Source organism: Pseudophryne corroboree, chromosome 2 (genome assembly GCF_028390025.1).
Source record: "Pseudophryne corroboree isolate aPseCor3 chromosome 2, aPseCor3.hap2, whole genome shotgun sequence".
NCBI classification, from domain to species: Eukaryota; Metazoa; Chordata; class Amphibia; order Anura; family Myobatrachidae; genus Pseudophryne; species Pseudophryne corroboree.
The window spans coordinates 831,753,303-831,773,016 of NC_086445.1; the positions used below are offsets into that span (position 1 = coordinate 831,753,303).

Here is a 19,714-nt window from a genome sequence, read left to right on the forward strand (position 1 = left end):
TCTCTCTGTACACCTCCTGTACTATTTTCGGTAGGAGCTCTTCATTCCGAAAAAATTGAATTTTTCCTTACCCATTGCCCAGCAGTTCCAGTGGTTCTGGGTCACCCTTGGCTGGCCTTTCATAATCCCATCATTGATTGGCAGTCGGGGGAGATCTCACAGTGGGGTACCATCTGTAATAAGGAATGTATTACGCTTCCCATCAGAATAGCTGCTGTCATTCCCGCACCCATTCCTGTGGAATACCAGGATTTTGTTGATGTATTTTCCAAGGGCAATGCGGACATTCTGCCTCCCCATCGGCCTTATGATTGTGCTATTGAGCTAATTCCTGGTGCCACTTTGCCTAAGGGAAGGTTATATGCATTGTCCGGACCAGAAACTGTGGCCATGAATGAATATGTTAAAGAAAGCCTAGGGAAAGGATTTATCAGGCCGTCTAAATCCCCTTTAAGTGCAGGCTTCTTCTTTGTGGAGAAGAAGGATGGATCACTCAGACCTTGCATTGACTTTAGAGCCTTGAATAAAATCTCAGTAAAAAATACTTACCCTTTGCCGCTGATTTCTGTCCTCTTTGATCAGCTACGTTCGGCTGTGATTTTTTCTAAGATTGACCTGAGAGGAGCATATAACCTCATCCGAATCAAGTCAGGGGATGAGTGGAAAACGGCATTCAGTACTCAGTCGGGTCACTATGAGTATCTGGTTATGCCATTCGGCCTGTCTAACGCTCCGGCAGTTTTCCAGGATCTCATTAACGATGTGCTCCGTGATTTTCTTGGAAGATTCGTAGTTGTCTATTTAGACGATATCTTGATATATTCTGACTGTATTGAACAACACGTTACCCAGGTGCGTCAGGTTCTAAAAAAATTACGTGAAAATCACCTATATGCCAAGCTGGAGAAGTGTGAATTTCATGTCACGGAGGTATCCTTTTTAGGGTACATTATTTCCCCTCGGGGATTCTGTATGGAACCGAAGAAGCTCCAAGCCATCCTTAGTTGGGCGCAACCCACCAACTTAAAAGCAATTCAGCGCTTTTTAGGGTTTGCGAATTATTATAGAAGATTTATTCACTCTTTCTCCGACCTAGTTGCTCCCATTGTGGCACTGACTAAGAAGGGAGCGGATCCAACCAACTGGTCACGTGAAGCTGAGTTATCTTTTCAGGCCTTGAAACAAGCCTTTGTCTCAGCCCCGGTCCTCAGACATCCCAACCCAGAATTGCCTTTCATTGTTGAGGTTCATGCCTCGGAGGTTGGAGTAGGGGCTATCCTATCTCAGAAGGATCCGGATTCTCTAGAATTACATCCTTGTGCCTTTATGTCCAGGAAATTCTCATCTGCTGAATCCAACTACGATGTTGGTAACCGGGAATTACTGGCTATTAAATGGGCTTTCGAGGAGTGGAGGCATTGGCTTGAGGGAGCAACACATACCATTTCAGTTTTGACTGATCACAAAAATCTTCAGTACATTGAATCAGCTAGACGGCTGAATGCCCGGCAAGCTCGTTGGGCTTTATTTTTTACTCGTTTCAAGTTTATTATCACCTTCAGGCCAGGTTCCAAGAATACCAAGGCGGATGCCCTGTCACGCAGTTTTCTTCCAGTTCATGATAACAGTCCTGTTACTCCCATACTTCCGTCTTCAGTCATTCGGGCAGGCCTCACACAAGATTTATTTACCCAGTTAAAGCAGCTTCAACATCAAGCTCCTGGAAATACTCCTGCTGGTCGTCTTTATGTCCCTGAGTTTTTGAGAGCAACTGTTTTGACGGAGTTTCATGATAGCAAAGTTGCCGGGCATCCGGGGATCGCTAAGACTTTGGAATTAGTCTCCCGCTCAGTATGGTGGCCTGGTCTTTCCAAAGACATTAAGGAGTTTGTTTTTTCGTGTCAGGTCTGTGCACAGCATAAAGTTCCCCGTTCCTTGCCTATCGGTCAACTTATGCCCTTGAATGTTCCTCTCAGGCCATGGTCTCATATTTCCATGGATTTTGTGGTGGACCTCCCTCTGTCAGCCGGATGCCGAGTCATATGGGTGGTAGTTGACCGTTTTAGCAAGATGGCCCATTTCATTGCTCTTCCCCGATTGCCATCTGCCCAGGGATTGGCAGTTTTGTTCCTCCGCCATGTTTTCAGACTCCATGGGTTACCCACTGATATTGTTTCTGATCGGGGTCCACAATTCATTGCACAATTTTGGAAGTCTTTTTGTGCCTCTTTAAAGATGAAATTGTCTTTAACGTCTGGCTACCATCCCCAATCCAACGGGCAGACTGAGCGAGTTAATCAATCATTAAAACAATATTTGCGTTTGTACTCGGCCAAACTCCAAAATGACTGGTCCGAGTTTCTTCCGTTGGCGGAGTTTGCTTACAACAATGCCTGTCATTCCTCCACCAATGTGTCTCCATTTTTTACAGTTTTTGGTTTTCACCCCAGAGCTAATTCCTTTTTTCAACATTCCTCTGTCTCCTCACTGACCTTGACCGCTCATCTCAGACTCATTTGGAGAAAAGTGCACCTTGCTCTCAGAAAAGCGGCATTTCGGGAGAAAAATTTTTCTGACAGGCTCCGGCGGCCGTGCACTTTTAAAGTTGGAGATAGGGTGTGGTTGTCGACTCGCAACATTAGACTTCGACAAACCTCAGCCAGATTGGGCCCTAAATTTATTGGACCATTTCATATTATAAAAAAAATCAATCCAGTTGCTTTCCGGTTACGTTTACCAAGAACTCTCCGGATCGGAAATACTTTCCATTGCTCCTTGTTGAAACCATACGTTTCTTCCAGTAGATTTCCTCGGAAGATCTCTCAGGGGAAATCACCAATAGATGTACAGGGTCAGCAGGAGTTCTTGGTGGAGAAGGTTCTCGATTCCAAGTTGTCCCGGGGTCGGCTTTATTTTTTGGTACATTGGAGAGGTTATGGTCCAGAAGAAAGGTCTTGGGTCCTGGATGAGGATCTCCATGCCCCGAGGCTCAAAAAGGCATTTTTTCGAGAATTTCCTCAGAAACCTTGCCTTAGGGGTTCCTTGACCCCTCCTCAAGGGGGGGGTACTGTTAGGCGCCGAGGGTCCGCCCGTCAGTGCGGCCCGGCGCCTAGCAACTAGGGACGCCGCATGCGGACAGCCGCCGGCTCCCTAGCAACGTTAGACGCCGGGCGCACGGAGCCGCTCAGACCCTAGCAACGGGGACGCCACTGTCGGACCGCGTTCCCCGTTGCTGGGTCTAGATTAATCACCTCATTGGTATCCTGGCCGTGCAGCATGCAGCTGCACGGCATGATTGTTAATTACCCTGTCTGGCTCCTGATTGGAGAGCTCCCAGTTAAAAGCACTCTCTGGACTTCTCACAGACGCCGGTAATAGCTTCCTGTTTGCTGTGTCTGTTGCAGAGAGTTTTCCAGTCCTGTCTATCCGGTCGTTCTTGTCCTCAGTGGTCCAATACTCGGAAGTTGTCATCTTTTCCTGGAGTCCTGACCGAGCACCTTTAACATCCTGTGGTGTTCGTGAGTCGCGGCGTAGCCGTGTGTTGCGGCTTGACCGCTTACTATTTATTATTTGGTTATATTGTGTTTTGGAGCTTTTGCGGAGGATTCCGCTCCCACAAATCCACTCTGGTATCCAGCGGTGCTGGATAGGAGTAACGGATTCGTGGATTTTTGGTTGTCCTTTTCCCTGGCGGTTTGTCCGCACATACTTCTGGTTTAAGTTAGTTAGCTTGTAGCCCCTGGCCTGGTTGCTTAGTCAGAGGGCCCCTTGTTATCACCCTGTCTCGGATTTCCCTTTGTCTCCCATTAAGACCTGAGGGGGCATCGGAGTTGGGCAGACATAATCCGCCCTTCAAACGCGGCTGCCATGGGCTCAAGCAACCATAGTCTCGCAGGGGATTTCTGATAACACGGGCGAGACAACGGAGTTAGGGCGCCAGGGGTTACTAGGCTATCCTGTTCCCGTGACCAGCATTCCATTCCAGTACTCTGACCTCCGTCATAAGATCACCTCTGGTCAGACGTACTGGTATCATAACAGTGTCCTTCTTGGACTTGAGTATTTATATCCTCAATGGAGAGGTTCATTCTAAAACTTTTAGGAAGAAAACAGATTCCAACAGTTTCATTGATAGAACAAGCCAACATCATGCGAACTGGCTGGATGGGATACCATTCAGCCAGTTCACAAGAGTCAAACGAAACTGTTCGGATGCAGCCATCTGTGATCAGCAATTAGATGAACTTACAGCTCGATTATTGCAAAAGGGTTATACACCAAACATTCTTGAATCAGCAAGGAAAAGGGTGAATAAGGTTGATAGGTCTCAACTGCTGGCAATTAAGGAGAAAACCACTAATCCTGATGAAAGATTCAAATGGGCCTTTGTTAGCCAGTACAGCAGGTCTTTCAAAGGAATAGAAAAAGTGTTCATTAACAACTGGAATATTTTAAAACAGGATGTAGTAATAGGTGATTTGTTGCCAGATAGACCCACCTTTATTTACAGGAGGTCTCAATCCCTTAAAAATCAATTGGTAAGGAGTAGCCTTGACATGGAATTGAGACAGAGTATAAGAACCAAAGGCTTTCATCGCTGTGGTGATTGCCTAATGTGCAAGACTGTTAAGGCTCCAGTAAGAAAATTTACTGAATACACTGTGAATGGCCGTACTTATCCCATTCGGGATTTTATTACGTGCCATACCAAGAATATTATATATGTGCTCGAATGTGTATGTGGCCTTGCCTACGTTGGCAAAACAGGAAGGAGTGCCAAGGTGAGGTGAGGCACATATATAATATTCGTAAGGGTCTAGAATCTCACAGTGTTTTTGCACATTTTAAAAGGATACATAACTCTAATACGTGTGCCTTAAAGAATTTTTGGGGTATCCAAGTAGTTCAACAGAAGTGGAGAACTAGGGACTTGGATAAGAGACTCTCTCAAGTGGAGATGAAGTCTATACACCGTTTGAGCATCCTTATTCCAAGGGGACTCAATGGTGATTTTGAATTAAAATGTTTTTTGACATAATTCATTCACTTGTTCCCGCACTTGTTTCTTACACGGTTTTGCACTTTATATTTGGATGCATATATTGCTGGTAATTGCTGCTATCTCTTTTTCTTTTTATGTACGCTGTATATGGATTTATACCAGTCCGGGACTTTATTATTATATATGACATGGGACTTTAGATGCAAGGAACTGCTGCATTAGAGGTCTCAATAACGGTTCATTGCGCTTCCTGATCAGTGGAACGCATATGAACCGCAAGGATATCCACGTCGCATGGTGAAGGGAAGCCGAGCGCAGGACTTCCGGTAATTTGGAACGCATGTGATCCGCATCGATGACTTCTGGTTCTGGCAATGATCGCGCATGTGCGCTGTTCGGAGCGCGATCTGTGGATGTTCATTGAAGTCAGCTGTAACCCTCATTAACAAGGTATAAAAGCACATTCCTGGAGCCAGTAAACCACGCTTCTGATGAAGGACATTTAGTCCGATACGCGTTAAGCGTGGCTCTTGCTTTTTATCCGTGACTGACCCTGGGACATTTGGACACAATCACCTTTGGCGTTTACCCTGCATGCTATCAGGCACCTGGAGATCTGGTGCACAGCTTCTACCATCATTTGCTGCGGCTGCAAGGAACCTCTTGGTGATATACTATCTGTGTTATCCTATGGAGTCTTACATGATATGCTTCTCTTTTTTTAAATTCTTGTAAGTTTTATCTGTGCATTAAATTGGTGCGTATTTTTAAAAAAAGTACTACACCATGGTCTGCGTTTAATGGTGCCTCTTATTCTATTCCCATTCATAATGGGGAAGGAGGCACTTATTTTTCAGGTCTCTCTGGGATACCATTAACCCTATCCGAATACTGGGCCTGATATAAGGATTATTTAGAGTGAATCTCTATCCAGCATTTATCATCATATGAGGATTATCATCCAATTAAGGGTGATTGTATTTTATTCATATCATTTGACTATGTATATGTTCTTGCATGGTATTTGGTGAGCGCTATTTCCACGTGTGCAAATTTTCTCTACATTAATTGAGTTCTTGATAAAGGTGGCGACACCGAAACGTCGAATGCAAGGCCAGACTCAGTAGTCATTTATTCTCTTGTTGGAAGTCCTTTAAGTGTCACCCTTCACACACTGCATATATATATATATATATATATATATATATATATACACACTGCTCAAAAAAATAGAGGGAACACTTAAACAACACATCCTAGATCTGACTGAATGAAATATTATTATTAAGTACTTTGTTCTTTACATAGTTGAATGTGCTGACAACAAAAGCACACAAAAATTATCAATGGAAATCAAATTTATTAACCCATGGAGGTCTGGATTTGGAGTCACACTCAAAATTAAAGTGGAAAAACACACTACAGGCTGATCCAACTCTGATGTAATGTCCTTAAAACAAGTCAAAATGAGGCTCAGTAGTGTGTGTGGCCTCCACGTGCCTGTATGACCTCCCTACAACGCCTGGGCATGCTACTGATGAGGTGGCGGATGGTCTCCTGAGGGATCTCCTCCCAGACCTGGACTAAAGCATCTGCCAACTACTGGACAGTCTGTGGTGCAACGTGGCATTGGTGGATGGAGCAAGACATGATGTCCCAGATGTGCTCAATTGGATTCAGGTCTGGGGAACGGGCGGGCCAGTCCATAGCATCAATGCCTTCGTCTTGCAGGAACTGCTGATACACTCCAGCCACATGAGGTCTAGTAATGTCTTGCATTAGGAAGAACCCAGGGCCAACCGCACCAGCATATGGTCTCACAAGGAGTCTGAAGATCTCATCTCGGTACCTAATGGCAGTCAGGCTACCTCTGGCGAGCACATGGAGGGCTGTGCTGCCCCCCAAAGAAATGCCACCCCACACCATTACTGACCCACTGCAAAACCTGTCATGCTGGAAGATGTTGCGGGCAGCAGAACGTTCTCCTTGGCGTCTCCAGACTCTGTCACGTCTGTTACATGTGCTCAGTGAGAACCTGCTTTCTTCTGTGAAGAGCACAGGGCGCCAGTGGCGAATATGCCAATCTTGGTGTTCTCTGGCAAATGAAAAACGTCCTGCACGGTGTTGGGCTGTAAGCACAACCCCCACCTGTGGACGTCGGGCCCTCATACCACCCTCATGGAGTCTGTTTCTGATCGTTTGAGTAGATACATGCACATTTGTGGCTTGCTGGAGGTCATTTTGCAGGGCTCTGGCAGTGCTCCTCCTGTTCCTCCTTGCACAAAGGCGGAGGTAGCGGTCCTGCTGCTGGGTTGTTGCCCTCCTACGGCCTCCTCCACATCTCCTGATGTATTGGCCTGTCTCCTGGTAGTGCTCTGGACACTACGCTGACAGACACAGCAAACCTTCTTGCCACAGCTCACATTGATGTGCCATCCTGGATGAGCTTCACTACCTGAGCCACTTGTGTGGGTTGTAGACTCCGTCTCATGCTACCACTAGAGTGAAAGCACCGCCAGCTTTCAAAAGTGACCAAAACATCAGCCAGAAAGCATAGGAGCTGAGAAGTGGTCTGTGGTCACCACCTGCAGAACAACTCCTTTATTGAGGGTGTCTTGCTAATTGCCTATAATTTCCACCTGTTGTCTATTCCATTTGCACAACAGCATGTGAAGTTTATTGTCAATCAGTGTTACTTCCTAAGTGGACAGTTTGATTTCACAGAAGTGTGATTGACTTGGAGTTACATTGTGTTGTTTAAGTGTTCCCTTTATTTTTTTTGAGCAGTGTGTGTGTGTGTGTATATATATATATTGTATATATATATATTTCAGTGTTTGCAAACAGTTATAGGTCCAATAAATAGTAATAAACTCACATAATTAGTAGCCTTCAATATTGAACAAATACAATAAACAGTAATTAACTCACCTCATTAGTAGTCAATGCTGGGGGTGCAAAATATGAAAAGACAAATATTTAGAATAAAATTCGCCACAATAAACCCACAGAAAAACAAACAATAACACATTAAAGACGCTGTAACTGTATACTTTGCAGCACCAATAACCTGTGGATTCTTTTTACAGGTCTAGATTATTATAATAAATTTACGCAAATGCCTCCATGTCTTTAAAATGTTATCTATTTCTCCCCCCAAAAAATATTATTCATTTTGCACACCATAACTAGAGGGACACAGTACTTAATATTTTTTTGAATTTTTTTTTAACAACCAAGCTTATTATACTATAGGGCGGTATCCTATTAGCAGCTGTACTTTACTATCCTATCAGCCCCGATGCTGACATCCTTTTCCCCCAATGCTGCCACTTATCGGAGATTATGCGGCACCTGGAGCATAATCCATGATAAGGGGCCGCCGGAGCCACAATAACACATGGGATCGATGACATATACCCGATCCCATGTGTTTTCGTGCAATCGCGGGCCCAATTTTGCCCACTAAAAATGGCCTCCAATTGGATACTGCGATAATGACCATCTGTCATTAATCGTGATATCTGGCCATATTGATCGGCCAAAATCTCATCGGGACTAAAAGGATATCGCCCATGTGTACTTTTATGTGTCTGTTATGCTCTATGGTTAGTGTCTTTAGGAAAGCAAACTCCAGACAATGGTACTAGCCTAGGCAGAGGGTGACATGACAGGCATAAGGCAAGGAGCAACCCTATAATGAGTGGAGGGGTTTGTATTGGTATAACAGAAGGATTAGTGACTACGGTATGGTAGAGGCGTCACTTATTGTAGAGGTACCTGGTGCGGCACGGTGTGAAAGGGGTGTGGCTTTGTGAGATGGGCAGGGCTTCACAGGAGGGGTGGGGCTTCTAGTCCGGACCCCATTTTCATCATTCTGGGGGTTCGGGATATACAAACGGCCCCAGTGAAATGCTGTGCCGGCTCCTACACAGTGACGGAAGCTGAGTGCTGCACATAATGTTACAGTGTAGCACCTGGTCCCTGTCACTGAGCAGAAGTCAGCATTTTGGTGTCACCCCTCGGCGGGTGACACCCGGGTGCGTGCTTCACCCCCCTTGTGATGCCACTGGAGTATGGGCAGTAACTCAGAGATAGAAAAATGCAATCAGGTTGACACTTTACAAGCAGACAATAGTACATTTTCCGGGGTGACTTTTCCAAGCCCGATCCTGCCTTATGAGAAAAGTGAACGTTATATTCAAAACGGTGGCTAAATTATTTTTGCTTAATGAAGAATTAAATTGTTATAGATGTAATGGCTTTTTGTACATTTTTCTAAGCTATTACTTCCTTCAAATGAGAAAGTCAAGGCTTTATATTTGTAATTCTGAAGCTGAGTGGCAGCAATGACTTACAGTAATGTCATTCTTTTTTGTCTGAAATAGGTCTAGCTTGTTAAAACTGATTACCCCTATACATCTCATATTATTTGAGCCCATAGGCACCCTCGTGTTCGTTTAAAGGTCCTTCAAAGCCATACATAATGTGGTGGACTCAGTATCCTGAACTTCAAGAAATATTATTTGGCCTTGCAACTTGCTGATGTGTTTTATGGTGCAATCTTGGAGCGCAAAAGGTTTGGGCAGAACTTGAGGGAAATAGTTTGGGGTTGTTTGCTGTCTCGTCCCTCCTCTGGCTCCCACAAGTCGCAATGGCCTAGATTGATTTCCTCCCATCCAATTATATAGTAGGTCACTCATTGACAGTATGGGACAGTACTAGTCGGAAATACTTAACTACCCGACATCCTCCCCACTTGTTCCGATTTCTCCTTCATCCACTAGGGGCCACTGGAGTGTAGTTACAATGGGGAAATAGTAGGCAGTAAATGGGAGCTGGCACTTTAAAATTCTCACACTGTGGCTAGCTCCTCCCCTACTATCTCCCCTCCAAGGCAGTCTTAGTTAGTGCCCGATGTGAGCTGGTTCACTTGGGTTTAGCTGAAGAAATTTTTCTTTTTTCTTTATTATTTTATTTTTCTTTCTTACACTCACAGACTGGCAGCTCTGCCACTGCCAGTCTGCACCGTGGGAGCTGCCGGCGGGGTCCCATCGCAGCTGCGTGCGGCTCGGGATGGGCCCCGGCTGAGGGAGACACTGAGCTCTCCTGAGTTGGCCGGACACCGCTGCGTGCGGCGCGTGTCGGGGCCACTCCATCCAGCAGAAGATTCCGGCAGCATGGCAGCGGTGAGTATAAAGGGCCGGACACCGCTGCATGCGGCGCGTGTCGGGGCCGCTACACCAGCAGACACCGCTGCGTGCGGCGCGTGTCGGGGCCGCTCTGTCGAGCAGTGTAACACCGCTAAGTGCGGCGTGTATCGGGAAGGACAGCGGTGAGTACAATCTCTCCCCTCCCCCCCCCCCCCCCCCTCCTCCTTCCACTGTCTGTTTTAATGTTTGCATATGTGGCCCCCTATACCGGAGCGTATAAAGGGCGCATTTGGGGTTTTAGATGGGAGCTTCAGCCCGCTCTGTAAACGGGCTCAGCGATCTCCACTCCCCGGCCGCAGTATACAGGCAGCCGCTTATGCAGAGCTTATTTTTACACAAAATAAAAAAGTTTGAATTGGGCGCCAATAGTGGAGGGGGCGGAGCTAACTCCCGCTCCGTTCGGCGCTAAGCACTCTCCGCTCCCCGGCCGCAGCATACAGGCGGCCGGGGAGATACAGTCGCTTCCCGCTTCATGTGCAGCGGGTTTCATTTTTGAAATTGGCGCCGGAGCGGGGGGGCGGAGCTAACTCCCGCGCTGTAGGCTCAGCGCTCTCCGTCCCCCGGCCGCTGCAGCAGCACGTACAAGTCCCCGGCCGCTCCAGCAGCGCGTACTCCGGCCTCTCCAGCACTTCCGCTCCACGGCCGCTCCAGTACCTCCGCTCCCCGACCGCTCCAGTACCTCCGCTCCCCGGCCGCTCCAGCACATTTAAAAGGTGAGGCTGACATTCCTGCTTTGCTCAGCGGGCTCCCGGCGGCGGCTCCCAGCGCTCATTGTCACAAAGGGGGATTTTAGTTTTCTGTGCAGGGAGATAAGATATTGTGTATATCTCACTTTGGCAGCCATTCCTTCCTGCATGAGAGTCCTCTGCCCGGCATTCCATACAAAAGGCTGTAGATCAGGGAGCCTGCTATATAACAGGAGCTGGGGATCAGCTCATTAAGGATTTAAATCTAGTGTGCAATAACAGTTTTTCACACAGTATTTATCTACCTTGTTGGGTGTTTGTTTGTGTATATAGATATTTGTATGTGTGCGGGTGTAATATATATATATATTTAGATATATATGCATACAATGCCAGATATAGGGGGTAAAACAAACCACTTCAGCAATGTTTTATAACGACAAAATGCCCCGCCTTGCCACATAACACTTTCCCCCATCTCTTCTCGCAGGCTGGCCACCATTTTGAAAAGCCAGCGGAACCTCCAAAAACATCTGGTGCACCTTAATTAGCGATACGCTACATACAGGGCGGGGTGTTGCCTTCCCTTTATTATTCCTTGGTGTCACTGGGTACTAATGCTATTGGCAATTTGGGGAATGTGTATATATATAAAACAGTGGCTCAGCACACTAATCCCCTAAACACCCAACCACAGAGGCCTGGGTTCAAGTACCACAACAGATACTTTTAGCGTTGCGGCTCAGTACGCTAGTAGCGGGTATCTCAACAGGGGGACCGGGGTTTTGAATCCCAACAGAGCACAAATAGCTCAGTCAGTAGAACAGCGCAGCGCTACGGGTTCACTAGAAAGTTTATATGGAATTGTGTAGGTCTCTACACATTATAGTGCAGACCTTACATAGCGCTGTGTTTATTTAACCCACCTTTTCTCCTTTCGTTTGTCTCACCTGGGATAGTCAAAGAATTCCCTTTTAGGTGTGAAGTATGCGGTGGAGCCATCTGCTTAGCCCTCCACGCACCTGCAGGACACTCCTGTTGGAACAGCTCAGATTACGCAGGTAATGTCACTGTTAACCAGAGACCTTGTACGTCATTTCACCTTTCCAGGTTTCTAAAAGAACCTTGCTAGCCTCCCAGATTACACGACTCGGCAGTGGAAAGGCCCCTCGGGGAGGAGGCGAGAGATGCCCAGGATACAGTGGATGTCTGTTTTCGGTGCAATCTCAACCAGTGTCTCAGAATATCCAGGTGCATTATACAGCAGTTTGTCTGATACTGCAGGTAAAGAAGGCGGACACGTCAGATCCATCAGGGTTCGGCGCCGATGACGAAATGGTCCAGTTTCGGATGAGCTGGACAGGCTCCGGTAGGCGGCTTGCAGACACCCGCATACACAATTTCAGGTATAAAACAATGTTTGTTTTCCTATCTTTTCCCCGCAGAAGGAGGGAAATGGGATCAGAACCTCTCCAAGGTTTACCCTCGAGGTATCACCGGTCCAACAAGCTGCCGTTTTCCTGAGGCAACATTGCTCAGGTATCCATCGAAGCATATACGGCAGCAGGGTTCTACCTTGTCCGGAGCAGGTAGGTTGTGGACCAATTGTCCTCTAGGTTACAGGATATTTCGCATCAGGAAACTGATATTTTGGTACAGGTCAGAATCACGATTCTGCTTTATCTTCTTTGGAGGTCTCCACGTCTGCAAACTCGGAACCTGCATTTTCGCTTGGGCTGTCTTAACCAGACGACCTCTGGGGCTGCGACAGTGACAGGTGAACATGAAATCCTACGGGGCAGATGGTTCAGGGGAAGGAACTATCTGCAGGATTTCTTGAACCATTGGAGGTAAGTCCACTTTTCTTTCTCCTACTGCTGCCCCAGCTTCAGGACAGACCTTTACCGGTTTTTCATCTAGATCTTTCCGTGCCTTTCAAGCTTTCGACTCCACACACGATATCTATGTCGCCAGGGTGACAGGCTGAAGCAGCGGTTCAACATCCTCGGTCCAGTCCGAGTTTAGGTCATCCTATACACTCACTACAGGTCAAACCTTCCTACCAGCTGGAGGGTCCCAGGGTAGGCACATGTCGGTGGTCCTACGGGGAGTACTGAGAAGGATTGGGCGGTTACAGACTAGATTTTGCTATACAACCTTTTCAGGAATCAAGAGAGTCATACTGCAGGTGGCACTCCATATGCTTTTAACCGAAAAGGATGTTGATCCCTGTTTCTCAGATATCCTTTGAATCGGGACAGTACTCAGGCCTTTGTTTTCTGTTCACGTTCCGAAGCCAATTGACTAGGCCAGGCCTATTCTGGCCTTACAATCCTTTCAGTCTGTGATTGCTAGTTTTGAACAAGAAAGGGGATTTTACGTGTCCCTTGTCTTCAGGGATGCCTGTTTGCTGATTTCCGTTGGACGGGCTTTTCTCAGAGTCGCATTACAGGATTCTCATTTTCGCTGTCAGTCCTTTCCTTTCGGTCTCTCTCTTCCGCTCCCACAGGGTTCATGAAGATCGTACAATAACTCTTTTTCAAGGACAGTAGGTGACGTTGGTTCCCTAATGGGACAATCTACTGCTACTATCCCACTCTGTACATTAGGTGGCTTTGGAATATCCGGAGGATCCAGGAGCTTCTGGTTCGACACAGATCCTATCTATGCTCCTCGTAGACGTTTCTCAACACGGTTCGTCAGAGGATTTTTCCTTCCTCGGCACCAGGTACTCTATTCCTTCAATCAAGTTGCGACGCAATGAGTGGTCGCCTACATTCCTCTCTGAGCGGGGGACAACAATCTTCTTTCCAGGTCAAGCCACCAGGTCAGACTCCCGGGTGAGGGAACATTCCCTGGAGTTTTATCAGCCGGTCCGCTGTGGGCGGAGATTTTGGATCGACCTCAGGGCGTTCTGACTGACTCTTTAACCCTTTACTACTCTCGGACGTGAGCTCTGGCGGCAGTAGCCGAGGAGGCCCTCAGGGCTCCGGGGAGTTTTCTGGTTACTCTATCCTGCCTCCTTTTCTATTTCTACCTCATGTTCTGTAACACAGGAGGGAATTATGTGTGCTAGTCCTCTCGGTGGCGCTGGTTGGGCCACGCATGACTTGAAGATACAGATTCACCTGTTGTCAGTAGAGGAGCCTGGGCTCCTACCTCGACTGGACTGTCTACTTCAACTGGGTCCTTTTTTTTCTTGGTTCAATCTTACACTTGTTTCGTTTAAACGGGTGACTGTTCACGAGACCTCAGAAGGGAGGAGTTCCCTAGTTCGGTTAGGCCTACTGGGCACCGATTTCAGAAATCTGTTACCTCTTCTCGCTTTTGCCACTTTTGGAAAACTTTATGGGACATAATAAGGATAAAAGGGGTTTTTCCCCTTCTTTCAGTTACCATTCATCTGTGGTTTCTCTGGGAGATTTGGCTCCGCTGCGCTTCAGACCACAATGACCGGAATTTTAGCTCTCTGCCTTTTTCGGTTTTCTTCCAAAAGAGATTAGTCTAGCGACCGTAAGTTCGGCCTCTTTTTCAGGGAGTACTCTATTGGCAACTCCCCCGGCTGAGCTTCGGCCTCAGCAGTCGTTTCTTCCAGAGGGGATATCCATTTTTCAGATAAATCTGACACTAGTGTTTTTCGGTCCTCTTTGAAGGCTTGTCAGGGCTCGCCGACTCTCTCTACAGAGGTCTTCGGCTATTCGACGAAGTGTTTTTCTTCTTTGTCTCTGTACGATGCTCCCGTGCTAAATAGCCGGGGTGCCAGCGTACGCTGGGCCGTTGGATACATCTGACCATCAGACAGTCTTCTTGGCAGTTGCTAGGGAGCCTCCGTTTTCCATTGCAGCGCACTTTACGCGCGTTGTAAGACCTTCGTGGGCGGCTGCCCGTGGGGTCTCCATGAATACTTTGTCGGGCGGCTACTTGGTCAGACCGACATTCGTTTTGTCAAATTCTACAAGTTTGACACTTTTGCGGCCTCTGCATCACAGTTTGGCCGAGCAGTTTTTACAGGACTCTCAGCGCTCTCCCACCCGTTTTTGGGAGCTCTGGGACATCCCCATTGTAACTACACTCCAGTGGCCCCTAGTGGATGAAGGAGAAATCAGGATTTTGGTACTTACCGATAAATCCCTTTCTCCGATTCCACAGGGGCCACTGGACGCCCGCCCAGCGCTGTTTCTCCTTGTATTTTGCTTAAAGAAAAAACAAGGAAAATGGGCGCCCGAAACTTTCAACTTTAAGAGAACCTCCTATTGCTGCACAATTTGGTGAAAAGGGGAAGGTTGCTAGCACCCACAAAACAAGATAAACAAGAAAAAGAGACCAATCTGTGCGCAACAGGATTAATTTCTAAAATATAGTTTTTATTAATAATCCAAAATATGGATAGAAAAAAATATTAAAATATAATGTATATAAAAATACACAGTATACACTATATAAATCAGAAGTGACCTCACAGTAATGTTGAACAGTTTGTAGCAAATTTTAAACCATCTGGATCATATAAAAGAACCTGCAATAATACCACAATCACTCTAAACTTAACTCGTGATATAATCACAATAAATCCCTTAATAAAAATCACACTGCAGTACACTGATTCATTAACCGTAAAATGTCCACATATGCTGGCCAGCCTGTATTTAAATGAGGTGTGTTACACCTATAGGTTCATCCAAGGAATCAGTTATTTTGTATAATTAATGTCTATACCACAGTACTGTGATTAAAACGAAAAAAAAGAGAACCATATAGTTGAACCATTTGTATGCCATGCAATTGGGTACCGTCGGTATATAACAAGTGTCTCCTCTAGCTGAGCGGTGAATATCCTCCCCGTGCCACTGATGTAAGGAGCTATTTAGTGGGGATATTTTTGTAGAGTAACCGTCTCGTACTGACACTTGTACTTGTGCTGGTTCACTAGCTGGAATCACCCAAGACCTCCGTTATCTGTATTCCACGTACCGGCATTCACTGCATCGCCCGGTTACCACCCAAATAGTGCGGCTGGAATTTCCTTAACAGCCGGTGTCCAAAACACGTTGATACACGGAGTCCCTTTGCAGCGGGTTTAGGGTGTAGTAATTACCCAGCAATTACGGCAGTGGTGGCTGACATTCACCGTACTGCCTGGAAGCTATTCAGCTAGCACGGCTGATTTTACCTTTTGTAGCCGGAGTCCAATATACCGAGATGTGCAGAGTCCCTTGTTGCGGGTTCAGAAATGTTCAAATTACCCAATGATTAGGGCAATAGTAGATGATACAAATACAGAGGTCACTCCAGAGCTAATACCTAACGCGTTTCTCTGAACCCGCAACAAGGGACTCTGCACATCTCGGTATATTGGACTCCGGCTACAAAAGGTAAAATCAGCCGTGCTAGCTGAATAGCTTCCAGGCAGTACGGTGAATGTCAGCCACCACTACCGTAATTGCTGGGTAATTACTACACCCTAAACCCGCTGCAAAGGGACTCCGTGTATCAACGTGTTTTGGACACCGGCTGTTAAGGAAATTCCAGCCGCACTATTTGGGTGGTAACCGGGCGATGCAGTGAATGCCGGTACGTGGAATACAGATAACGGAGGTCTTGGGTGATTCCAGCTAGTGAACCAGCACAAGTACAAGTGTCAGTACGAGACGGTTACTCTACAAAAATATCCCCACTAAATAGCTCCTTACATCAGTGGCACGGGGAGGATATTCACCGCTCAGCTAGAGGAGACACTTGTTATATACCGACGGTACCCAATTGCATGGCATACAAATGGTTCAACTATATGGTTCTCTTTTTTTCGTTTTAATCACAGTACTGTGGTATAGACATTAATTATACAAAATAACTGATTCCTTGGATGAACCTATAGGTGTAACACACCTCATTTAAATACAGGCTGGCCAGCATATGTGGACATTTTACGGTTAATGAATCAGTGTACTGCAGTGTGATTTTTATTAAGGGATTTATTGTGATTATATCACGAGTTAAGTTTAGAGTGATTGTGGTATTATTGCAGGTTCTTTTATATGATCCAGATGGTTTAAAATTTGCTACAAACTGTTCAACATTACTGTGAGGTCACTTCTGATTTATATAGTGTATACTGTGTATTTTTATATACATTATATTTTAATATTTTTTTCTATCCATATTTTGGATTATTAATAAAAACTATATTTTAGAAATTAATCCTGTTGCGCACAGATTGGTCTCTTTTTCTTGTTTATTTTGCTTAAAGGTTTGCAGATCACCATATGACTGCTTGTTGAGTTCAGGCTAGCCTGGTTTTTTGTCAGGTTCTGTTCCAGGTTTAGTTTGGGTTATCCTGGTTTACAGGGCGTCATTATCCTCCTCTACCTTAAGGTTTGTTTATTCCATCTCTCATCGGGCACAGTTTTACGTAGACTGCCTTGGAGGGGAGATAGTAGGGGAGGAGCTAGCCACAGTGTGAGAATTTTAAAGTGCCAGCTCCCATTTACTGCCTACTATTTCCCCATTGTAACTACACTCCAGTGGCCCCTGTGGAATCGGAGAAAGGGATTTATCGGTAAGTACCAAAATCCTGATTTTCCATAATCCCGACTTTTCCCATGGTACAGTATGTCCAGAAATTCACTCAATCACAGAGAATCAGATATTTAAATGACCTCATTCAGGATGGTGACTTTTCCTCGTTTTCAGAACTTCAATATAAGCTGGACATAACCTCCTGGAATCTTTTTTACAATTCCTTTAGCCTAGACACTTCCACTCTTAGTGGGAAATTAGGTAAAACAGCATCTCTCTCATAGACCCCCTACGATGTTTGAATCTCTATGCCTTAGGCGGTCCTCGACCAAAGGCTTAGTCTCATCTTTATACTCACAACTATCTGAGAAAGTTTGGGAAAATGTTGCCTCCAGCTCAATTTGTGTAAATATTAAAAAAAATGTTTACAAGGGAATACATCTGATTTTCCATCGGACAGGATGTCGGCTGTCCATATCCTGTCAGCAGAATGCCGGCAGTGGTGCGAGCGCAAAGAGTTCCCTCGTGGGCTAGCTGTGCTTGCCACACTGCGGGCTCGCTGTGCTCCCCACAGGATCTACTACCACTCTATGGATGTCGTGGACACCTACAAGTGGAAATAGTCCTGTTTTGCCGGGATTCTGGGTGGCGGTATTGCCGGCTGTCGGGATTCCGGCATCGGTATCCTGACTACTGGGAACCCGACAGCCGGCAAATTGAACGGATCCCTTTACAAGTTACTATACAGATGGTATTATGTTTCAACCTATCTTTTGCCAGACACTACAAACAGATGTTGGTAAGGCTGCCCCTCTGAAGGTACTTTCCTCCATAAAAATCGTCCCTAAAAATCTCAAATCTCTGGAGGGAAGTTATTAATCTCCTGTCTCAGATTCTCCTGTGAGTCTCCCAACTGCAACCAAGTACCAAAATAAATTAATATGTCACATTGTTTCAGCTAACACTTATCAGATAGCCGCTGACTGGAAACAACTGGATTCTCCTTTGTTTTCTTCAATTATATCTAGAATTTGGTATACACAACATATGGAATACATGACCAGTATTCTTAAAAATTCCTCCAAAGCCCTTGATAAGATCTTGGGCCCCTTGCTCACTTCTCAAAACACTACCTCTCCATTTGAGTTAGGATGAGATTCCTCATCCTTTACATTGGTTTCCACCCATCCCGTCCTCTCTTTTTTCTGTCTTCTCTTCTATCTATCTCTGTCTGTCTTTCCTCTTCTTTTCTCTTCATAGTCTGCCATATCATTCCCTTTCCATTGTTCTTCTTTCCCTCTCCTAAATATAAAATTGGGCACTATGATGTAATCTGTATTTTGAGGTTTTTAGATAGTCACATGCCTACTTATTTTATATTCTTTTATGTGTCATTGTATTTATGCTTCGTGACCTTTCAATAAACTTTATATTTATAAAAATTATTTCCAAGCAAGTTTAGAACCTGCTTTTATTGAGTAAAGGAGAAGAAGACAAAACCCTACAAGGACAAGGTATTGAGGATGGATGATACATACTGTATAAGAATAGCGAAATATTGCTTGGTGTTAAAAGAGCAGCATTCAATATTAGTAATACTCCTTTCAGCCCGCCAGCTATGAACATGGGTTATTGGTACATGAGCATGCATAACCCGTGTTGATGTGCGGTCTGAAAGATGCCAGGGGAAAAATACCGGGTCAAGCAACCCGGTATTTCAACCCTGGTAGCGAGCAGGGTTGAACTCGTGTTCAACCCGGCTCGCTGTGCAGTGTGAACGGGAGCCGGGTCGATTTGACCCATTTCCTGTTCACTGTGTGTGTACGGGTGGTGCTTGGAGATCATGTTTGCATGTCCGGAGACCTGGTGCCACTGTCTGCAACCCAGCATATTGTCGGGTTGGTGACATCAGTGGTGATGGGGTGCGTGAGGTGGGGCACACCCTGGGATCTCCCATGTCAGGCTCCTGGGTGCGACCCTCCTCAAGAGGTGTGAAAGGGGTGTTACACTCTCACTGTAACCAATCATTTAAAGCCATGAAATACTGTAATGGCCAATCATGATGCAAGAATTTAACGTATTCATGACATGTACAGTATATTTTTGTACTTCTACTTCCTTCCTCTTTGTATGACACAATGCTTTATAATAATATGTGTGGGTGTTAGAACCCAGAAAAATATCTGATTTCTCACGGCACTCTGCTGCTAATAGTATTCCTGAATATTTTGCAAGAAAATAAATGTAACAATAATTTACACAATGGAACTTTGTTATCATTGGTAATATATTAATAA

The 19,714-nt window shown here is 45.7% G+C and overlaps 1 protein-coding gene across 1 annotated transcript in view; it reads right to left on the reverse strand.

Moving 5' to 3' along the window:
* Positions 1 to 19,714, reverse strand: part of RS1 (retinoschisin 1) — a 112,543-nt gene that overhangs the window by 42,751 nt on the left and 50,078 nt on the right. The window contains exon 3 of the mRNA XM_063957359.1: positions 7,934 to 7,950. Coding sequence (XP_063813429.1) covers positions 7,934 to 7,950 — 17 coding nt within the window. The remainder of the gene's footprint in view (positions 1 to 7,933; positions 7,951 to 19,714) is intronic.